The 23,968-nt window shown below is 40.0% G+C and overlaps 1 protein-coding gene across 4 annotated transcripts in view; it reads left to right on the top strand.

The window, feature by feature from the left end:
* Positions 1-23,968, top strand: part of LOC118227534 (anoctamin-1-like) — a 60,425-nt gene that overhangs the window by 12,930 nt on the left and 23,527 nt on the right. For 2 of the 4 annotated variants that reach the window (XM_035418083.1, XM_035418085.1), the window contains 8 exons: positions 4,926-5,098; positions 10,709-11,035; positions 18,753-18,851; positions 18,943-19,094; positions 20,146-20,200; positions 20,684-20,735; positions 20,888-20,943; positions 21,501-21,542. In XM_035418083.1, coding sequence (XP_035273974.1) covers positions 4,926-5,098; positions 10,709-11,035; positions 18,753-18,851; positions 18,943-19,094; positions 20,146-20,200; positions 20,684-20,735; positions 20,888-20,943; positions 21,501-21,542 — 956 coding nt within the window. Of the gene's footprint in view, positions 1-515; positions 785-2,723; positions 3,205-4,925; positions 5,099-10,708; positions 11,036-18,752; positions 18,852-18,942; positions 19,095-20,145; positions 20,201-20,683; positions 20,736-20,887; positions 20,944-21,500; positions 21,543-23,968 lie in introns of those variants that run through there. The other 2 variants (XM_035418086.1, XM_035418084.1) reach the window with 2 other exon arrangements.

The raw sequence follows: 23,968 nt of genomic DNA, 5'->3' as shown, positions 1-23,968 counted from the left end.
AAATTAATTGAGGGTTTTCTATCAGAGACATACACTGTGATGTGTCACGGTTTTGAATATGTTTTGCATCTCCGCAGTGACCAATGTTAGTTGGTCCGTAGGAAAATTTCCTCAAATAGACATGTAGACGTAATTAGTTTTCGCTGTTAACATTGCAGTATGGCCGTATGTTTTTCTCAAACCTTTTGACCTTTTTTTTTTTTTTTTTAATTTTATTGTTTGTAATCTTTGTTCAATTTTAAGTAACTTCGCTTTTTATTATAAATTTGTCCATATGGTTGTGTTTTTCGCATACAATATTCAAGAAGTGCAGTCTAACCTCTTATAATTTCGTTGTCACGTTAATGCTTGCACACTCCAAAAATGAAGCCAGGTGCTGCGATAACATCTGGCCCTCCCACCATTCAGTAGTACCTGCCCATACACGACTTGGAATCCCTAGTTTAAATAAATAAATAAATACAACGACAGGTGGCATTGCTGAACTACAGCTGCTATATCCACGCGGTTTCTTATCTGCTTTCTTTCGTTTCATTTTTTAATTGCCCGCACTACACGCAGGTAGATTGCTAACTTAGATCGTCTACACGAGAAACGTCAACAAAGATGATCATTTCCTCATTCCTCTTACTCCGTCAATCCCTTTGGAAGACAGGTTCGTGTTCTGGTTGGTGAACGCACGGTATACTGCTCTCTGAAGGCGGTGAGGCTACGTGGTCGCTATGGATTTGTGTTAGACTACCTGTAGATTGGACGTCTTGTACATCTAACGTATTTCATTAAGGTGAGGTAAATACGATTTTTTCTATTTTATGATTTAATGTTTGCATGACAGTGCTATTGTGTGTCACGTATGTAACAGTTATGCGTTTCCAACTGTAGATATGAATGAAAGCGATATAGTATAGTAGGCAAGCTGCGTGCACGTGAATGTTTTAATCACGAATTGAAGGTTCTATTATAAAACTGAACTGAGATCCATCTTGCTGGCTCCGTGCTGAAGTGTTCATTTGGAAATAGTTGTCTTGCTGAGCTGTGAATTAATCACACCGAGCCACCTGGTATAGTCGGTCGTAAGAATAAATCTGTTTATTGCTGTCAGAAAATGGCTATACATAATGTAACATGGTAAATGGATACATGAATATTGCCTAGAAGTGCTTCGAACCGGTTTGTGTACCACATAACAATGATTATAAATAATTTCCCTTAGGGAAATGATGGTTGTAAATTAAGTCTGACCTGGAATTGTCATTATTTAATGTCTACTGTTCTTATGGGTTACATGGTTGTCCTATGTTTGTGATATTTTCTAACATTATGTTTCAGGGAGTCTAAATGTTTTTTTTTTTTCTTCTATAAGTTATTTTGAAACGAAGTTGAAGTCCAGAAACATAGTTGGATGTTGGTGTGGATGTGCTCAGTTTCGTACATTTATTGTTAAATGATAAGCCTTCAATTACCCATGTAACAGCTAATTAGACAGCTATCCAGAATGTTTTCAGTGTAGCTTTTCGATATGAGCGCAGATTGAGAAACAACTTGTGCTGTCGTCTTTTAACTAATATGCACACGTGTTTAACAGAATTCACCTTTCGCAAGGGTTGCAGACCATTAAGAGCAGATATGCCAATCATTCTTATTCTATCAACGGAAAAGAATTTGGACTAAATGAAAAACGGGGGTCTCTGGGATTACGGTTGGAAAATGCAGGTTAGGGTAAACCTGGAAACTTTAGGGCTCCAGAGCGCCCTCAAGCGCGAATCTAAAGAATTCAAACGAGACACACCTGTTGCTAAATATTCTCCAAATGATTTGTGGATATTAGAATAGATCCATACATTCAAAGTATTGAATACTTTCGCTATTTGCTCGCATATGTTAATTACTATTATTTCCAGTGGTGATAAACATGGGACCATAAAGAATAGCCTACGCGTTTTTAAAGTCGAGGCGCCTATTCAGGTTGAGTTGTAACCCAAAAATGTGATGCGTTTCAAAGTATCCTGTCCGCCTCGCTTCCACTGATACAATTGCTTTCCCTCATCGTTGATACATGATTTAGTGATCGAACCTTTGAGATGCCCATTCCATTGCAAGGTTGTCAAAGGGCTACTAATCCTGCTGCACGACAAGCATGTGACATTAGTTAGTTTTCACTGTACGCTTCACCTGTCTCGGTCACTCTGGAGCCACTCAGCGAACCAATAGGAAGGTGAAATCTAAAACGCAATGCCTTTGATGTACTCTGATTTGGTTAATTGTACTGACTCTAAGACTTGAAGACTCCACAGCTTACCAACGAATTCAAGGAATCATATTAACACATCTCAAATAAGGCCCCATACCTATTTGACAGTGGGACATATTTTTAAACGCCTCAGTACTTAGATGTAATAATAATAATAATAATAATAATAATAATGAGAAGAAAATGAAGAGCATAAGAGATCATTTTGCAGGAAAGCCTATTTTGTTGAACTGAGAGCAAATCCTTGATATAAACACAGTGGCAATCCGTATTCAGGCAGCAGTGTGATAGATGTAAAGGAGATTAATGCATTTCTCAAATAAACGTTATTTTGATTAGGCTGTCCACAGCGACCTGTTGTGACTATTTTTAAACATCACATGGGGTCTTTGTTTCGTACTGTGTGTATTCGTGTCATAGGCTACTGTAATGTTGCTTCGCACAAGCCTACAGTAGTAACAGTAGCTGTCGCCTCTCGTTTGTCGTCTTAGTTTATGTAGCTGATCCTACCACACAGCCTATTTTAATGTCTTAATGTAGCCTATTTATCGTCACTGTATTTCACAAGACCGAGTCCTGTAAAAGGGACCGCATTGTATTATTCTTTTCAAAAGGTTAACTTGCTGCATTTCAGTGGAGTTTGGGAAAGACATTTTCCTTTTTTTATGTAGATTACGCGGTGTCAGTCCAGTAGGAGTGGGCGATGCTCAAGAAGAAAAGCTGGCGAAAGTTCCATCTCCGGACATTTACGGAATTGAACCCTCTGGTGTACGAAAGAAATTAACAGGAACAGTGTAACGGCACTACAAAGCGAGTGCGAGAGAGGGAAACTGTAAGGCTCTACTGGGAATTTAAAACTGAGCAGCGTGCACTGGTAAAAAATAAAAATAAAAGAATGGATGGAAATGGAACGGGTCCGAGGAAAAGCATGCAAAATCATTCCAAAGCATCTGGTAGGAATATTATGTATCTCGTATTTAATGATAATGATTTTTTTTTTAATTAGAATAAATTATTAGCTTTTATAAGCAACATATATAGAAGAATCACACATTTGGAATAAACACTGTAACAAATTCTGTTTTTCTCTGTGTTATTGTATATTCTGATAAAAAATATGTGTGTATGAATATGGGGATGTAAATAATATTGCTTACTATATTTATTTACCCTAATACGGCAGAGGTTCTGAAGTTTAATATCCTACATTCCTGGAGCGTCTATTTGATTTTAATAACCTTGTATTCTTGAAAGCTGGCTAAATCGCAAGTTTTCTGTTTTAAAAGTAGGGTACAGGGTGTGATATTTTTATTTTTCTGAAGCCCAGAAAAGAATACTGCCAACATGAACTCGTACTTGTAAAGCCACATATCCGAATTCCGCGGAGAAGCGATACTAATATTAGACTTAAGGAAGTTCCTCCTTCTTGTGCTGTTTTTAAAGCATTCATTCCCACGGAGACTTGTTCTCTAGTTTTTTTTCTAACGACCTAAGCATACAACTGGACTGCAGCCCAGCGTCGAAAATCAACAGTCAATACAAGTCCGCTTGGGGAGCAAGCTTCAAGGCAACGATATGAGCTTAACGAAAAGCAGCTGGACTGTAGCTTATCAGTGAGGATGCTCACTTACAAATTGACAGCGAAGCAGCCTCGAGAGGCAAACGGATCTTTAACTGCACTCACCTGACAGTTAATAATTGCACTAGCTACAGACCCTCAGTTACATTATGAAACTCAATATTCGAGGAATCAAGATCATTTCAGTGCATTTTTGAACATGTAGCATACCTTTTTTCTGGATCTATATTAATGTTACCAAACATATCTTAAAATATAGGCCTGAATAATGTTTTTGTTGTTGATAGGTTAAAGTGTATAATGTTCACTTTTTAAAAAATGTGCTGACCATTTCTGTTTCGCAACAGGTAGAGAGACTGTGGTCATAGTATGCATCTGTCACTGTCAATGCTTCTAGTAGATGTGGTTTTCACATTGCAGCCTTCATTTTGAAACATGGCCATGGATTAGATGGACTCATGCTGGATAAAGTGTCTTTCATCTATGCCTAGTTCCAAATGTAATGATAACCATGGACATGTTATGATGCCATGCTAAATGTCTGACAGGCTGGCATTGCAGCAATAGACAGCTGTGTACCTTTCAAACAATGTCATTATTCCACAAGTAAAATATGTCATCTTCATAACATAGTGTTTCAGATTCTGACCTGTGATTTATACCCAGCGGCTAATTTAGTCTGTGTAGCTTGAAACTGGAGACTTGCACCTGAACTCAAGACATTTTCTCTTCTAATTGATGTCCAGACACTTGAGTAGTAACAGCTAACAGAGCAATGCAAGGCTGGCAAACTGTAGTCCTGGAGAGCCACAGGGTCAGCTGTTTTTGGTGTTACTCAGGAGTGGTTAATTCCAAAGTTAACCTACCTCATCTTTGTTCTTGGGTCTGAACTGGTAATTGATGTTATAGTGAAAACCAACAAACCGTGTAGCTGTCCTGGACCAGTGTTCGCCAGCACTGATCTATTAGATCCAGGGATCCATGCTGATGTTGAGTTAGATTAGAAACTCCAAAATGGATGTTCACTTGGAGTGCTCAAATCCCACAGTGGGTGTCACGGGCTGCTAGTAAACCCTTTTTCTGTCTTACTCGCAGGTAAAACCTTTTTGGTTCACAATCGCTCAGGAAATCACCTCCCAGAGCTGGAACAGTTATCTACCATGAAGACGAATGAGAAATACACCCAGGTGCCCAGCAGAGAGAAAGGGGTGGACATCATCAACATCAAGGGCATTGAAGATATTGGTTATGTCCAGCCGGGCTCCATCGTAAGTCATCATTTTCAGTACCGGTTAGCCAGCATATGAAGCTTATGTCATGTACAGAAACAAAAAACTGATGTTGGCCCTGGGGGAAATATCCCTGGAGTTCCTTTACATTTAAAGCATTTAGCAGACGCTCTCATCTAGAGCAGCTTGTACCACTTACATTCTTAACATACAATCCATTTAAGCAGCTGGATATTTTCTGAAGCAATTCAAGTAATTGCCTGAGGTTGCAGCAAGAGTGCTACTTGTGGGAATTGGTGCTTTGACCTCAGAGTTGCAAGGCCAGTTCTTTAACCATTATGATACACTGCCACCCCGGGGGAGGGGAGTTGCGGTAGGAAGGGTGCCTGTATTGCGCTTGTCACATGTCGTAATTCATGAAAATTCTGGATGTTACCAGAAATGAGAGTTTGAAGCAGTGATCTAGTTTACAATGATTTGTGTAGGGAGAAAGCACTGGCATTTCATTGCTCGTCATGTGTACTTGTCATAGTCACCCTCGGCAACAGAAGCTTAGAGATTGAGACTGGACAGGGTCACCTCATCACCTGCCACCATTGCGCAACCATTTTTCCGGCCAGTGTGGCCGGGGCAGTGTTGGCAGGGAGGGTGAAATCCTACGTTATATCACACCTAACAGGGGACATCCCAAATCGAGCACCGAGGCTTCTGCCACTGCCCATGCCTGCAGTCTGTGAACATTACATTACTTTTATTTGCCAGACACTTTCATCTAAAGTGACATACAGTAAGTACATTCCAAAGGTCATTGGAACAACTACAAAACCCAGGTCCAATGAGGTACAATACTCATTTTGTTAGTTGTCCATAGCCATGAACACAAGTCCAGTTCACACAGTAAGCATAAGCTAGGTCAGAAAGTTATGGTAAGTCAAACTAGGAGGTGTGACAATGAGCTACATCAAGATAACGATAAAAGTGCAATATAAGTCCTGGATGGAGATACAAGTGTAACATGGAAGTGCTACAGGAACAAGGATTCAAATGATAAGAGCGATCCTAGATTGGGAGTGCCCTGCACAGTAGTGATGCTTAGTCTTCAGAACAGAAAGAGCAAAGAGGGGCACATCATCCATGTGATTGCATTTCTGCTGTCCCTTTAGCATGTTAATGTTCATTCTGAGTGGATTCATTCTTATTATGGACCTTGGATGTGGGTTCAAATCGTGAGTGAATAACATCCAATGTAGCTACGACCAAGGTATTTCTACCCGCGGTGCTAAAATAAAGGTCATTTGCTGGGGTGTTTTTTTATGCGTTTAGCTGGAAAAGCAGCTGTTAGGAGCCCAATATGAGCCCATATGAATCTTTTGGAGCCGTGGAAGGAACAAAAGGGGAAAGTTTAGTTTGTGTATAAAATAAGTTACGGTTCAAAATAAAGTTTTGTTGGAACTCTCTGATTTAACCTTTTGCTCATTCTTTCTCTGCCAGGAATGAGCAGAATTGGCCAAACCTGTAAATGCTTTGTTCACTTGGACAACATACATTTGGTTCAAATATTGCAACTATACCTATAAGCATATGTGCTCCGTTTTATAATAAATAATTACAATAGATCCGAATATATTTGTCTTTTGCTGGAAAATGTGAAGTGAGTCAGCATTAAGAAAGCTATCTAACATATTAAATTATTTTCAGTGTTTCTCCTTTTAAATGCATCATTATGCAATACAGTGATCATGGTATGCCCTAACTCTTATCATTTTGAGAATTGTTTCTCATAATGACCTTCTAATCTATTTAAAGGTCGTATGTACTTATCTGCACATATAATAAAAGAGCTGTGCTGGGCTTAGCCCCTTAGGCCCCTTAGGCCCCTTTATGGAGCTGACTCAGGTTCAGTCTGATACAGAAGGTCAGAAGACTAACCTAAGTTGATGAATGCATTCAGCATAGTCAATTGTCATTGTCAAGGTCAATATGAAAATATAGACGATTAATATTTAATAGAAGATAATTTTGAAAATGACAAAATGGTAACAGCAAGTAGCTCAGGTGTTCATTGTTTTAGTTTTTTTTTTGGGGGGGGGGGGTGGCGAATGGGTGGCATGTTTCTCGAATTATAAGTCAGCCACTGGGTGATTAGACCACATCCTCAAGTTTCCTGTGAGAAGTGAACTTTGCTCCATCTTCCTGCTTGGAGCAGACGGACACATGTTCTCCAGTGGGACCAGCCAGTGGTTTTTCAAGGCTGCTTTTGTTGATGTTTGATTTTTGTGTCTTTTCTCTTTATTTTCCAGGATGACATTTTTCAGCTTTATGTAATACGAACCAGTTATAAACACATGCAGCTATATTTGGGACTGGACTTATTCTGTGACCTCACCAACTGATATATTAAAAGCCCACGGTTCTCGCGTTTGCGCTGTGTTTGATAATCAAATTTGCTTTTTAAACAAATGTGTACAGTGGTCACATTTAACATTATTACGGCAGCTAATATGGCAGCTAAAGTTAATATTAGTTATTGTACATTCTTATTTCAGCCTGATGATAAAACTGGCAGTGTAGTAGACTAAAATCATTTCAGTTGCTGTCTTCAAAAATTTTCGCACTCAAACATTTTTCAGTCTTCAGCATACCTGCCTCATCAGAAAAAGGTGCCACATGCTAATAGCAAACATGTATACCTTAGCTTTAAAATGTCACTACAGGTGTAATTTATTATAGGGGGGTTGCCAGTCAGAGCTTCTATTTTCAGTAAGGCTTTTATCAAGTTGTAAATATAAAGATGAACAAACATTTTAAATGGCAAAGCCTGTGGCCCTTTTTGGTAGCCAATCTTTATATAACTTGTACCTACAGTATGTGACAATGTTTTATATAAGGTATAAAACTAAGGTACCGTAAGGTTCCGAAGTGTGAAAAGCATTGTAGGTCTTTTAAGAATCAAGTTCAATACATTTTTTGTTAATGTGGATGTTAGTTGACAAGAGATTGCTGTCTTAAGAATTGTGGAAATATTTTTTTGTAATGCTTGAGTGAGTGCTTTTGTGTACTAGATGTAGAGTAGGATCCTTGGGCACTGTCCTCATGAAAGAATAATCCCCCGTGACAAGATCATGTCAATATGATGTATCCAAAGTGACATTCCCTCACTGTGTCAGAATGAGTTACCCTGTCACCATAAAAAAAACATCTCTACGGGCACATTTTAAAGATGGAATGCAGAATATTTTAGCCAGAGCTGTGATTATCTTTGTCTCAGAATAAAACAACAAAACAAATTAAAGGCAGAAACCCAGACCCAGAAATTGGAAATCCCCAAAGGGCAGGTAGGTCCCTGCCCTGCAGGTTTGGTCTTGCCAAACGGGGGGTTTGCTCTCCTTTAGTGTCATACTCAGAGGCAGCTCTGTCCTTGATGTTTGGTTACTGAGATGACCACACAATGCCCAGAGCCTTCTGTACAAAATGGCATCAAGCCCTAGCACTTTATAAGATGTGGTTCTGTGCAGAACATATAAGATAATTGTTATAGGTACAACTTCTTATGTCTGTCAAGCAACTTAAATTCATTGAGCCTCATTGTATTGTTTCCTTATCTAAAAGCATTGGCATGTCTCACAGTAGCTAAATAGATTTAGTTTTAATTTGACTTTAGTTTGTTGGATGCAAGGCCTTTAAATCCAATTTCTCGCAGTTGTGTAAGGCCCAATTGGTTAAATAGCCTATCTGTCAATTGGAAATCAGTAATGGGCTGTTTTGTAGATAGCGGAGTTTATTGATTATGTGAATGTTGGATTTTCTTTTCTGTGTGGGTTCATTTAATTAGATCAATATATCAGGGAAGTAAACTAACCATCTTTGATTGTACATAGCTTATGGCTATTTGGCCATTTTTATTATAACACTGGCCTACACAAAATAATGAATGCTGTATGTGTTCTGTACTGTATGGAAAGAAAAACAAACGTACAAGCAAATGTACAGCAACTCTTGGGCTTCAATCAAAGGGAATGTGTCAGCACATCCCAGTTAAATTTAATTGGGGTCTGCTTGCTTATAGTAACTTATAGTAAGACACCTTCACTTGGCTTCAGCTAAAGTCAGAATATTATCCCATGTATTCGGTGTGATGTCTTATCAACTCATTGTACATTGTCTATGGGGTACAAATGGCACTGGATATTCTGGTAAGCATTTAAGACATTGTATGCCAGAAATGGGCACATGGGCCTCGACTGAATCTAACTATCCTTTGTATCTTTCTTGGAATCGTTTTTTTTTTTTTTTTTTGAATGACTAATAATACAGTAAAAAAAAAAAAACTTTACTTTACTAAGGAAGTAACTGAACTACAATACGATGGTATTTCAAAATATTTGTACAAATGTTTCAACATTAATATTGCTATTTCAAAAGAAATACACTGTCACTGTTTTTTATTTTTTTCTTTCATTCTGGGTGCCAGTTGTAGTAGATCATTGCCAGTGTATTTAATAGTTAAACTGTTCTGAGATTTAACACAATCTCGGACCAGAGCTTCATATTTTATGCATTGCTTGCTGTTTACGTATTTTTCTGTAGATTTTATCAGAAATCTTCTGAAAATAAGAGAAAAAACTAAATTTCACAAAAATAAAGGGAACTGAAAGATGACTTGTAGTCCTCAATCTATGATTGCCTTTTGCAAATCAAGCCGCTTTTGATTGCGAAAGTTAAGCTATGGATTACAACGACAACATTTCATTTAAATTGTCTATACATTTACTGCTTTATGCCATATCTTATTTAACAGGTTGCCACAAGTTGCACAGGAAACAATAGCTACTCTCGATTAAATTAATATACTGTACCGCATGTGTGTGTAACTTAATCACAATATCCTATTTGAGGTTTGCTGTCTAATCTTTGGTTTGACCTCTGTTTTTGGGCATGTGCACATTGCCATGATAGCAGCATTTGCTGTTCTGTGAGAAAGGTTAAAAGCCCAGCCTTAATGTTTCCATGATGTTAACATTGATTTTGCTAACTTGCATGACCGTTAATGGATAAGTATATAAGTTACACGACGAACTAGAACACGATTTAACATTTTTATGAAGGTTGTTGCCTCTGTTAAGTGGCTATTTGTAGTTTTAATGTTGGGAGGTCATTGTTAACTTGTACTACAATCAAATCTGAAGTCTTAAGTGACAAACCTGGTAAGACAATTTGAATATTAACATCACTGGCATTATCCAAAACTTACAGCATTATCTTCAGCAGTTTTGTTTTGTCAGTAGTTCAAGGTCAAATTCATTTCATCCTTATTTTGCTATATACTGTATATATTACCCCAACATCCTAATTCCTAAGCTGCTTGCTTATCCTGCTTGTCTTGCAAATCTGAGGGTCAAAAGGTGAGTGTTCACTTCCCAGGTGCACATTTCCCAGAAGCCCGCGGGAATCCAGAGGGTTCAGGTCACTACAGAGGAAAACCGAGTTTTCCACCTTGACCCCCTCTCTGGCTGTCGCGAACCCGTGCCTTTCACGATGGCATTAGCGATGTCCCGCACACACGCGCTCACGCACACCGCACACACGGCAGCACACATCGCCGGGACCTCCCCAGCCTGTCTGATGCATTGCCCTCCCCGTTCTCCCCAGCTGCTAAACCCCCTGACGTCCGAGGGGAGCACACAATGCCGGCAGGGCCTCTACTTCCGGGACGGGGAGCGGCGGGTGGACTACGTTCTCACCTACCACGTGAAGAAGCCCGGAAGCTCCCGCTACCGCCGGCACTCGTCCCGCATCATGGACAGCGCGCTCGCCCGCAGCATCCGGCGCGCCCGCGCCCCGCCGCCCCGCAACGACCCCGAGATCGCCGCGCAGGAGCACAGCATGGACTACCACGAGGACGACAAGGTCTTCCGTCGCGAGGAGTTCGAATGCAACCTGCAGGAGATGGGCCTGGAGCTGGAGAAGGACGAGGACGTGAGTACCCACGTGATCGCTCTCTCCATCTCACTCTTTCTTCCTTTTTTCACCAAAGTTCCCCGCCACCCCTTCGGCTCCCAACTTCAGGGGATTCGAGGCGAGTTTTGCGCAACTGCTGGTGGCAGCTCCGGAGTGGGAACATGCACCACCCGAGCTCTGGCTGACCATCGTTTCTTTGTTCTCAGTAGGGTGTTGGATCAGTGCATTTTGTCTTTGAGCTGAGGTCAGCCGGTTTGCTCGAAGCCACCACAATAAAAAAGCTCACAAAAGGTATATTGTAGTCAGGCATAGCACAGGCTCTCAGGCATCAGCTGAATCCCTCCCCCCTCCAGCACAGCAGCTGCCCCGGGGCGTGGTATCGTTGTAACATGTGCTGTGATTGGTTCACAATTTTTTCTTGTTTCAGTGCATATGTTTAAACATGCAAACCCCAAGATATTTTCTTACTCTTTCCATATGGCCTCAGAGGCAGGGAAGGGCCTGCCTTCAGTACACATTACTTTGCTCCTCTCAACGACTGACAATGGCCGACATGACATGTTCTAGTTTCCATGATGTGTCATTCCTGAACAGGATTTGGGATGCAGTTTGTTTCCAGTGACAGGCCCAAAGGAGCCAGAAACATTTCTACCTTGAGGTGACAAAAGCATGAACGGAATTACTGTTCATCCAAAATCCAGTCACAACCTGTCTGTGACAAGGGTATAATTTGTGTGTATGTGGATGGAACGGAGCACCATAGCAGAAATAGTTCCTCCTCATGCCAGCCTGAGACCAATGAAGAAGAATGTCACCTGCCACCCAACCGGCTTAGAGTCTGTGAGCCTGCCAGTTGGTCCAAACGCTGACCGTGGCAAATAAAACATTGGCAAAAAAGGGGTCTGCATTACCCACCAGCAAGTAGCAAATATGGGTTTAGAGGCAGCAGCAAAGAATATCCTTCTCCATGCGATCAGCACAGGCTGTGTGATTTATTTCAGCACACAGAGCACTTCAGAGCAAATCCAGACCGTGCCTGTGCCATACTGTGGCTTCTAGCCCCTCAGGGCAAAGCATAATTGTTGGCCTTGATGCCCAGTGTCAGAGAGGGTTCAGTCACTAGGGATCCGTGTCTCATCGTTCTCTAGCGACCTAGTGCTAGTGGATGAGGTGCCTACGAGTCCCTCTGTTAGCTGCATTTGCTGTGGCTTCCTCTGGTTTTTCGCTGTACTAGACCAACGCCTTGAAGAACAGCATATTCTTGTCGTCTGCACTCAACCAGATCGATAGCCAAGGGTCCAGCTATGATATGATTATGAGGGTCCTGATATACAATTGGGTGTTCAAAATTGGGAGAACATGGAGGATGCAAGAAAAGAAAATATTCAATAAAAGAAAAATTCAATTTTACTTTGTTCTTCTGCAGTTAACTCTTCATTGAAATGCATTTGTGATGTGTTCAAACATGTTGTGCTTAGCAATATTCTTTTCAAAATTTGTTATTTTTTCTGTCTGATCATCCTTCAGGGCCTTTGAATACAATTAAGAAAACAGGCAAAACACGTAATCACATATATAAATAGCTACTTAGTGTTCTTTCTTTATTGTCTGTAAACCATGACAAGAGGGTGGCTATTATTTAATGACCACACATTAGTATTAGTTTTGTGTTTTCAGAACGTATTCTAAAACCAAGCATTTTTTTTCATTTTGCTTTTGTTGAATGCTTTTTAAGTATTTCTTAATTAGCCATTCTATAATGTATAGTCTTTTTATTTACAGATAAGAGATCTCCTACCAGTTACCCTCTACATACCTTCTTTTTTGACCTCTCATTGCATTACTTGTGTGTTTTAAAGAACATGGACTGTACAGATGATCTCTTGTAATGATATGTTGGGAGGGTGGAGGGTGGGATAATGAAAAATTAATTTCATTGAGTGCTATGCAATTAATCTAGTCTCGTTGTGTATTACAGATCATTAGAGATAGTGTTCTATGCTATTAAAATAGTCTTCTTGTGTATTATAGATCATTAAAGATAGTGTTGACACAGCCTAATCCGTGCATAAGAGATGTTTTGAGTAATTCACATCTGGGCCTGATTTTCCTACTGCAGTGGGAAGTAGAAGTTTAAATAATCCTCACTCGCATGTAGTTAAGCCTTCATTAGTCTCCCAGGGTGTGGTGCGACCATACAAGTTTTTGACTATTCAAACAGATGTTATCTGGGACAGAAGCTTGATAAAGGAAGAGTTGAACCAGTTTCCCTTTGAACATTATGTGCCAGTTAGGTTCTTGGTGAATACAGGGGATTTTTCACATGCTGTTATTGTCTTCTGTTTTTGCACTATTTATACATTTCACACAACTGCCTTTCTTGTGTGTGTAGTTTTAGTTCTGGATCACCTGTAATCATGATCTGTTAAAAACAAGTAAATGGGGAAATGAATCTACTGTGTTAGGCTTTACAGAGATACTTACCTTGCCACCATGCCTTCTTAGTGTATTGTGTGTATTGTTTACTATGAAGGAGAAATCAAATCAGCCTGATGATTGGCTACAATTCCTGTTTCGATGATAAAGAGAATGCCGTAGCTCGAGCTTTATAAAGGAATAAGCTGCTCTTCCCACGGTGAAATTTTTCATCGCCACAAGGAATAGTTTTTTTAATACAGTTGAGGATTACACACCATTGATGAATCATAAGTGGCAATGCTTCTATTACTTGTACCTAGTGTTCAGCTTCATTTACATTTTTGGAATGTTTCCAAAGGCAGTCAACTGTTATCACAAATGGCCCAGTATGAATACGGAACAATACACTGTGCCCTGTCCTTGCTCAGAAAAGTTTAGTCACAACTAACAAACAGTTACAAAAACAAAAAAGTTTATGCAACAAAAAAACAGAGTCAAATATTGCACATAAATAAAGTGGCTTAGAGAAAAATGTATTTATTTTGTCTTATATTTTGCTCTTATTTATATTAAACTGACATGTATGGTGACTATCGTGTTTATTACTCTTGTAATAAAAATGTATTTAAATAAAACCAGTGCCCAATAAGAATAATAGTGAATTTGAAAATTGCTGATATGCATGCCTCGGTATAAAACATGTACAGTACATGATATATTGGCTGGTCTTCCTTGTTTTGAGAAGCCATTTTCTATTTCACTTCTGTTGATTTGTATGTGTATTTTATAAATTAACTTCTGCTATTATTTTTGTCTTGTCTGTAAGGATGTTACCCTGGTTTGCAACTGTTGCTCTCAAATGATGATTTTTTAAGACTTAATGTTATCAAGGCTGCATACATGCTGCACAGTGTATTGCAATTTTTAAAGACCTGACTTATTCTTGTGTGGATCGGCAGTTAACAAGCTTGACTTTCACACTTTACGATTTCGCTTTTAAAATGGAACAGTGTAATGCTACTTTTTCTTGGAGTTCTTGGACTCTTTTAAATAATGAAGTAGGAAGCAAAATTTTGCAGCAGTCAGCCTGACTGGCCAGATTTTTTTATTTTTTGTCTCCTGTGGCACAGATTTCACATTTGTGTGACAAAAATTATGTTTGCCACTCAGCGGTACTAAGCAAAGAAAAAAAATCACATTCTTTCAATGTGCATGCTCACTGCGTGTATCCGTATTTGTAATCTGACTTTGTTAGCTCAGCTCAGTTGTGCATTCTTTTTGGGCATTCGGTATCCTTCACATTTACACCGCGTGATTTATGCCCATGCCCACTGCAGAGCCATTGGGCCCTGAGCTCGTGCTGTTCTTCGCTGTAGACATTTTATCTGTCACGACTTTGTGATGACCGATATGGACGCGCATTATCCCATCCCCGTAGATAGTACAGATGCAGAGAGAGCGTGACGTCTCTGCGGACGCGTGTGGGGCATAACCGCTCGCTGCCCGCCAAGACTCGCAGTAATTCAGTGGCGCTCTGAGAGCCGAGGACAACGCCGGCGTCACGGACGTCCGCAACGGCAGCAGCTGCGATCGCAGGCCCATGTGATGTGATTCTTGGCCGCAAGTCTCCCCTCTTGCAAAACCAAAATGCCCTTGCTGTTGTTTTTCTATACTGTACCTCTGGAAAAAGTCCCCTTGATTCACTGTGTGGAGGAGGTCAAATGATGACTGATATTTATTTAATAAACTATAATAGATAATAATAATTCCTCAAGATGTTGTATAAATGAATGAATATAATAATAATAATAATAATAATAATAATAATAATAATAATCTATCATCATCATGAGAGTGACTTGCAGTAATAAAAATGAGTTCTTGTACCCTACTGGTGTGTAAGATAGAGATGCAGATAAAGCCAGGAAAGTGAAAGATTGTATTATGAGGTGATCTTAAGAATGAAAAGAATAAGAAGAAATCACATATTACAGATAAAAAGCAATATGAGTGAGGACAGTGGAGACGGCTTTGGAAGTTGTGCAGAAAGGTAGCATCTGAGTATCCCAGAAGTGAGAGGAGCGTTAGGTGTCATTTGGAGAGGTCACAGTGCATAAGAAGAAGGCCACCAAAGCTAAAATATAATAAATTATTTGTTGGGAGGGTGGTAGGAGATAATAAAATAATACTCAAGGCAAAATGACCAATGTTTTTATAATGGATTAATTTTTTTAGATGGCTGAAATGCACCCAATTTTGGTTGTGAATTGGAACCTGGGGGGGGCGGGGGGGGGGGGGGGGGGGGCTGTGTATGAGCAGAATGGGAGAAAGTTTAGCAATATGCCGTTCTGAAAATGTAAGAGGGATCAAATAGAATTAAGATTGAGGAAAGAGAAGTGGCTTATGCGACAGGAAAGAGTTATGCAGTTATGAGACTGAATAAGAGGGGGGGAGAGAATCCCTGTTTGAGAGGATTTAGGAATATGCTTGGAAACACATTTTTTTTAAAGGAATGGAAGAGAGAAGTATTTATATGTTTTACTGAACATGCTTGGGTTTCCTGAGAAAATGAATGTAATACGAAAACGACCTGGAATGTGGTATTCATGTCGAAAACAAGGGACTTGAGAACAGAGTTAAAGGATGAGCGGACACTGGGCTGTGAAGAGTGGTAGATTATGGGGTTAAGTTAAATGGATGTGAAGCAACAGCTGGGCTTGTAACCTAAAGATTGCAGACTAAAGTGGGACACTGTGCAAGGTAGCCTCAGTAAATATCCGGCTGTAAGCATACAGAATGGACTACATGTCCACAGATTAGCCTATCCAAGTCTAAGCACTTCAGTGTTAGAGGAGATGGATTGATAGTTGTAGATGAATCGCATACTTCTCTTCATGCAATTAAAGTTTTTCACAAAAAATGCTTTTTAATTACATGGAGGGAAGTGTGCGATTTTTATTTATTTTATCTGATTTCATGGACTGTTTATGAGCACGTTTTAGGTGTGCCTCCTTACTACACTTTCTTGAGTTCTGGATAGTTCTAACCTGTTTTCAATAATGATCAATAATTTAAAAATTATGTATAGATAGAGGTCGATAGATAGATTAGATTGATTAGATAGATAGAAATGTTAAGCCAGTATCTGCAGTCTGGGACCCCCTCTGTGAAATCTGGCCGTCCTAAATTTGCTCCAAGATTTATTTATAGCCGAAGGGATGTCATGGTCCCAACAGATGTTTTCCATAATGAGTTTATAAAAGGGTGAACATGAGTATGACTGTGATGAATGAGTAATCAAATCAGCCAATCCTTGTAAGCTGATATGCTTTAGTCTTGTGCACTTTATAGAAGCTGAGTTGTGAGCAATGAATAAAGGCTGGCTTCTGTTTGTGGCTTCAGCTCTGATCACTGAAAGCTATTTGTTTTAAGTAGCTGGTTGTGTTCTGTTCTGTCCACTTCCAAATAATACTCATGCTTACGTTTGCACTTGACTGAGGCATGTTTTGGTATGTGACTCTGTTTTCCACAGAACTATACAGGAAGTGCCTTGAACTTTCTCAAATTAATTTCCCATATGATTTGACATGTCTTTTTTCATCACGAATGACCTACTTTAGCTTTTCTTTTGTATTTTATTGAAGTCATTTGTCGCAATGTTTGCCTCCATTTGCCTTTTTTTGTTCGTTTTTCCGCCACCAAAATCTGTCATCAATGTATTCGATCTAGTGTTCTGATAACAAAGAGGTCAATATTACATTCTGTGACCAGCACTGATAGATGTTTGGTAATGTTTGCAGTAAATGGCCTACCATTCATGAATTGAATCTTTGAAATGGAATTTAGACTGATGCATTCTTTAAATCTGCTCCACTGTCAAGGGTATACAACTTTTGAGAGAAATGTTTGCATTGTAAATTCTGCACATATTTCGGTTTAACCCCTCCAGTTCCTGTCATCCTCATGTCAACAAATGACTATCCTGTGAATGAAAGCTTTTCATGAGTAACAAACTCAGTATACAAAACTTCAAAGTGGTGCACAGTATTGATTACACTGCTATTCCTAAAAGAAAATAAATGTGGCTTTGACTCTCTTAGTTCATTTATTGAAGTTTGGTTCAATAACCCTACCAAGGGTTATTGAACCAAACTGTAATTAAGTTTCTGCAATTAAGTTTTGTATTTTTACTTTATTGCATGTTTCCTTTAATATGCACCCTATTTGCCAAAATGACATGACTCTTTATTGCTGTTTGGAGTGCTGGCAACAGATTTTGAACTGTTTTATGTAGTCATACCACAAGAGTTTTAAGACTGGAGCAAGACCCAGAATTGAATCGCATGTTGTTAATGACTAAATCTTGACAGATCTTCAATACTTTTGTATAAAATAATGATGCCTATAAGTGTTAGAGAAAATCTAAAATTTGAAGTCCTTCAAACTAAATACAATGTAGTTGCTTACTGTCAGCAGACTAATGTTACAGCTGAACAGACATTTAAATAATTTTATCAAGAAATTCATGTAGTTAATGAAATTAATGAAATTTTGTTACAGATAGTATAATGAGATTAATCCATGCACACTGGCCATTTCATATGACATTTAAGTTTGGTGTATTGTCTTGTTTAATCAACTTTTCTACTAAATTGCCTTCTGGTCAGGGTTGGAGAATTACTTAACTGAAGTAGTTTTCTTTTGGCACTGTGCTGGCAAGGCCTCCAGGCCTAAGACCTAAGACATTGCTGGCTGGTTCACTGGGCCCCATAGACTGATATCAAATCCAGGCCATGCCAATGCAGATGGTAGGGTAGCCGTAGCATTGCTCAATGAGGGAGGAATTCATTCGGTATGATTAATGCGTCTTCATACCCCAGCGACCCCCCCCCCCCCGCCATCCCCTCTGGTTGATCAGGCATCTTCAGTCAGGGTGCACGGCTGTCAAAATATGAATAAATAAATAAAAACCATTCAAGACATAATAATCTTATTTTGTATTTTATTTGTCTGTGTATTTGTATTATTTCTTTTTGTTGTTTGTAAATACACCTGATTGCTGGATCAGAAAGTCATAGTTCACATGGAGGACAAAGTTGACATAAGAGATCCCCAAGGCTGTGAGTGTTGCACAGGACACAATAATTATCTTCCAGTCTTGTATTGTTGATATTTGAACCGGTATTAACTGGAGTAAAATATGCAAATATGTATTAAAGGATTTTTATGGAAATAAGTTGCTCCCTATATAGCTTCAGACTGAATGCTCATGTAGCATTTCACGTCACTATGTGTGTTTGTGTTCTTGTGTTTTTAGACCAAAATCCCTGGGGTAGGGTTTGTGAAGATACATGCGCCATGGCATGTACTTTGTCGAGAGGCTGAGTTCATGAAACTGAAGATGCCAACCAAAAAAGTAAGCCACACCTCCTTGGTCTTCCTGATCCTGAAAGTAAGTTGAATGTGCAATCTGTTTTTTTATTCCTGTTTCTTTAAATTATATTTAGGTATATGAGGTCAATGAGGGAAGCAACCTGGTGGAGAAGATCAACACGTTCATTCACAAAGTGACAGAGCCTCTGCATCCGAAAGTGGAGGAGAACAGGATACAGAATGTCAAACACCTCTCCTACCCCTTCTCTAGAGAAAAGCAACACCTGTAAGTCCTCTTCTGCACGATCTCTCCTGATGGAGAGGCATAACCAGGTTTTACTGATCCCTCTTTTGGAGATCTTGGCTCAATTGTATGGGCTCACCAAACTTCTAATGTACTAATATTATTTGCTGGTGTGGACAGAGGTTTGGAATTAAAAAGGCAAGCCCTAAAAACATTGCAACCCTCCAGGACTATGTTTTACCCTGCCCGAAGGCAGTCGTATTAAAGTAAATTTAGAGTATTAAAAGCAATCCTGAAAATGCTCTCAGGACCGCAGCAAAGGCTAAATTCTTCAGCTGGAAAAGTTCCGCAAGAGCTCAAGTGAGGTGCAATCGAAAACTAAATAACACAAAAAAACAAACCCGACCCTGTGCCACTTGGATAACCAAAACATGCTTATCCTCATGTAATCGCACTAATGAATGGCCAAAACAAGCCTCCTTATAAATAAATTGGTCAAGAACCAGAAGAAAATAAATATTTGTGTTACTAAATAAAAACACTGATTATCTTAAACAAATGGTAAAGAGTTTATTTGTTTAAGGCACAGCCTGTAACCAGGTCTGTTTTTGTACAAGAGAGTGTAGCCAGAGGTCATTTGCTATTCTGGGCACCCTTCTCCCCTGGAACGCAATTCTGTCCTTGCAATCAAACACCCAGCTGGCTACCTATGGATACTGAAGAATCCTTCCATGGTGTATCACCTTCATTCGCATGTCTGCTGCAGCTCTGTAAAGTGTTTCATTTCCTCTGGTCAACCAGATGTGCCTGTGTTCTGTCTGTGTGTGTGTGTGTGTCTGCATGCGTGTGCTTATGCGCACGCGTGTGTGTGTGTGTGTGTGTGTGTGCATGCGTGTGCCTATGCATGTGGGCGCATGCGCATGTTTGTGTGTATTAAGCCTTTTGAAATGGTGTTTGATGGTTACGGATTTACGGAGTATTTCTTTATGATGTTACCGAATGGCTGGGGAATTTGTGGCTGTGAAATGAGTGTGATGCCAGGAAATATGATGAGCTAACTTTGGGGCCTCTGCTGTTTTTTTTTTCTCAACAGGTTTGATTTGTCCGACAGAGACTCCTTTTTTGACAGTAAAACAAGAAGTTCAATTGTAAGTTGTCTACTAGCCAACTTGGACCGCCAGTACATTAAAACAAGGAATCACATACAAATAGCAAAGTATTTATCCATTTACTGTATGTATGACGCAAGTTGCCTCATGTCTGTGTCAGATTTTAATGCCAAATCACCTGACCCTCAGTTTATTGTTTGTGGTGTTTGTAATATTATACATTTTGTGTCTGTCATCTTAAATGCAAATAGTAATGAGCGATTTTCTTATAATATAATTGATTCATTAGCAGTTATTAATCTCCATTTTTTGAGAAGCCATCCATCTTTCCGCACCGCCCATCTGCTTTGTTTCATATGAGCTCATTTGGACAGATGGAAAGGAATGGAAACTGTCCAATTTGAAGCTCCACAAATCCTGCTTGGGTTTTGAAAATGAATGCTCTTTAGAGTGTTTAGCTCAAGACAGTAACTGTATGTGGTGTATAGAGTCTGATGTATTGTTGAATCTTGCCCATGCCAGGTTTTTGAAATATTGAAACGCACAAAATGTACAAGAGCCAAATACATCATGGGTAAGCCGCATGTCCCCACTTTTGAAATAAATAGAAATTTTGTTGATGTGATGGCCTTTATAGCTATCGCTGCAATGTAATATATCACTCTATATTTGTGCATGTGTGCATGCATGCTTGTGCCTGCGTGATTAATTTGTTATTTTTCACAGGAATCACCAGTCTACTTGCAAGTGGGGTATACATGTCGGCTTATCCTTTACATGATGTAAGTATTATTATGAGTAATGGTGTATATTTAACACTGATACGGACGGAGTGTGGCACAGTGGGTAAGGAACTGCGCTTGTAACCGAAAGGTCGTAGGTTCGAATCCCGGGTAAGGACACTGCCGTTGTACCCTTGAGCAAGGTACTTAACCTGCATTGCTTCAGTATATATCCAGCTGTATAAAATGGATACAATGTAAAGTGCTAAGTAAAAGTTATGTAAGTCGCTCTGGATAAGAGCGTCTGCTAAATGCCTGTAATGTAATGTAATGTAATGATAACAAAAAAATATATAGGCACCTTGGTAGTCACGGTTTAAAATGTAAACCTCTAATAAGGCCATATGCATTACATAGGAAGGTACTGCCTGCAGCACTGTATGCATTTCATTGTTTTGCTTAGTGTACATATTTCAGTTCCAGCAAACTCAATAGAAGAACACAAACCTAATTTGAGGATGGAGACTATATCTCATTCTGTTAGGTTATGTATTGCAGGGAAGGTATGCTGAATTTAATAGTTTTGAACAGTAAGCCGTTCTTTGTCTATATTTCAGGGAGACATAGAGGGTGAAAACACAGACCCTAACGACAGGAAGGTAAGAGTTGATCCCTCCTTTCAGACCAGCGCAGCTGTACTAACCATTTGCTCGTTGGTATTTGTGAGAAGAACGGGTGCGCCATTTTCGACAGGGCGAACCCATCTCAAAATCCACAGGCAGTGTTATTGTGGGGGTTGACAGCTCATTTGAGTGCTTTCAAACAATCTTATCAGTCTGTCCTGGTGTTGAAGCACCTTGGCAGAAGAGTTCCAGCATATCACTGAAAAGGGACACTCGACGTGTGTGTCTGGACAGGTGTTTACAGTCACCGGGGTAATCCCTTTAATGAGCCTCCCTGATAGCATGGGCTGTCTGTGTTTCCTCATCTTTTAAGCAGGCTGTTATGTAACCCCAGTGTCCAAGCTTTGGGGGCAAGGAGGGGGTGGGGAGTGCAGGGTAGGGGGTGTGTCGTGTGTCTAAACAACACAGCTGTTGAAAGCCTGAGCTCCCAAGAGGCCTGTATGGCCCCGTATCCAAAGGTTGAGAATATGTTAGACATTAGACATCTGCCTTTATTATAATGGAACAATAACACTAGTGTTAGAATGTTCAAAAATATTAGAACGTAGGCATCCGACTTTAATGGGCCGGGTGCGGTTTCAGGGAGCTGGTTATCTTAATCCTAGTTCATGTTTACTAGCTTTTGTGTGTGTGCATGCATATGCGTGTGCATATGTATGCCTACTCTTACAAACATATGGGGGCACAGGGTTTCAGCATCCACATGGCATATACTTAAATCATTGTGTGTCATTTGCATGCACAAAATCACTTTTTGTTAATTAAATTTCATTGTCAATACAAATATTGTGTTTTTTTGCGTCCGTGCATGCGTGCTTATATGTTTATAGATAGATTTGTATGTACAGTATGACAGCTTCCTGAACCTCATTCTTTCATTCACCCTTGACATCTGACAAAGATGACTCAATGTAGAATTGTGGAATTTTATCACTCCACAGCTGTGCAGATTATAGGTTACCTCCTTCAGCAAGCTGACAAATGAGTGGGCAGGAAGTCTCTACAAAGGGTCCAGAAATCCAGTGGGGACAGTGTGTAATTTAGTGCGCTTGCCCATACAGAGCTTAATAGCATGGGCAGCCTTGTTATTAACCCAGAGGGGAAGTGAAATCTGTTCAGGGCTCAGTCTCTGGGGTAACTGTAGAGAGCGTTTGAAAGAGCTGTGCCTGACCAGGCAGGGGATAAAGGTGGTGGTTCAACAGCCACACACTTTCTCTCTCCACATTTTAAAAGGCCATTTCATTTGATTAATTCCTGGCTGTTATCTCACAAGTTCAGTTTTGCATTTGGATGAGTATGGTCTATGTGTATTCACAGTCTTTTCACAAGCCAGTGGCACACATACACCTATGTACTACTGGCATCATTTTTTATATGTGCACAGCATTTTGAAGAAGGAGGCTTTTGCAGGAAAATAAATTGGCACTATGCGATTGTAATGAAACTGTTTGCACACCTTGCTCTTTAGCAGAGATATGGGAGAAGGTGTGGTATTATTTGTACGTAGGTGGAAAGGAGCGCACTGCTGCGAGATTCCAGCTTTCGGGGCGAGGCTTTTATGTGCCCCATGAGTGCGCCCACCCTGGCATCGGACCAGTGGGTAGCAGTTTCATCCCCTGCCACTCTCACAGGGTCCAGCCAAATCGTGGCTGAATGTCAGCAAGCAGGGTTGTTGGTGGAGAGCAGAGACTCAAGCGCATACTGTGTATCCCCAAATTCATTTTCTACCGGAAGCAGTGGGTGCCAAGGGGTATGTTGGATCTCACAGCTGATTATATGAACTTCAGTAACCAGGGAATGGAGCATGAAAAAGGATGGGGCCACACCTGTGGAGTGAAGGTCTAGGAATTCATGTGTATGTGTGGTAACTTGAGGTCACAGGCACACACATAGGCAGTTGATAAACACCCAGATTGCATTACTTCAAGCTGACTGACATACCTCCGCCCATGCTGCTTTAATAAAGGGTGTGTGTGTGTGTGTACATGCGTGTGTGTGCTGCCGGAGATACTATGTTTGCATTTGTGTATGTTTGTACAGTTATTATTTGCTCAAACTGTAGTTGGAGTTTAATTCATCAGACTTCCGCTGTAGCATGTGTTAAGAGGGAAAATGTATTTGCGTCTTTTGGATGTACAATTCAAACTCCACCTTGTACCTTTGTGCTCTGAGGTGTATATGCCACCTGGTCATTGTCAAAGAAGAGTTTTTGCTGCCGAGATAGAAGCATATGAATATACTTGCCAGTTAACTTGTCTGGAGTGGTGACGATTTTATCAATTTTCACACGTAAACTTGCACATTTTGGCTAGCTGCAGTCATCGAGGTGACAGATGTTTGAAATAAGACCTTCTGCTCTTGTGAGTATTTGTCCTGGGGCTAACGTTAAACAGTGAGTGTGA

The sequence above is a fragment of the Anguilla anguilla genome, chromosome 5, assembly GCF_013347855.1.
Source record: "Anguilla anguilla isolate fAngAng1 chromosome 5, fAngAng1.pri, whole genome shotgun sequence".
NCBI classification, from domain to species: domain Eukaryota; kingdom Metazoa; phylum Chordata; class Actinopteri; order Anguilliformes; family Anguillidae; genus Anguilla; species Anguilla anguilla.
Note: the sequence above shows the minus strand (reverse complement) of the source record. Positions and strands in the feature narration are given on the sequence as shown.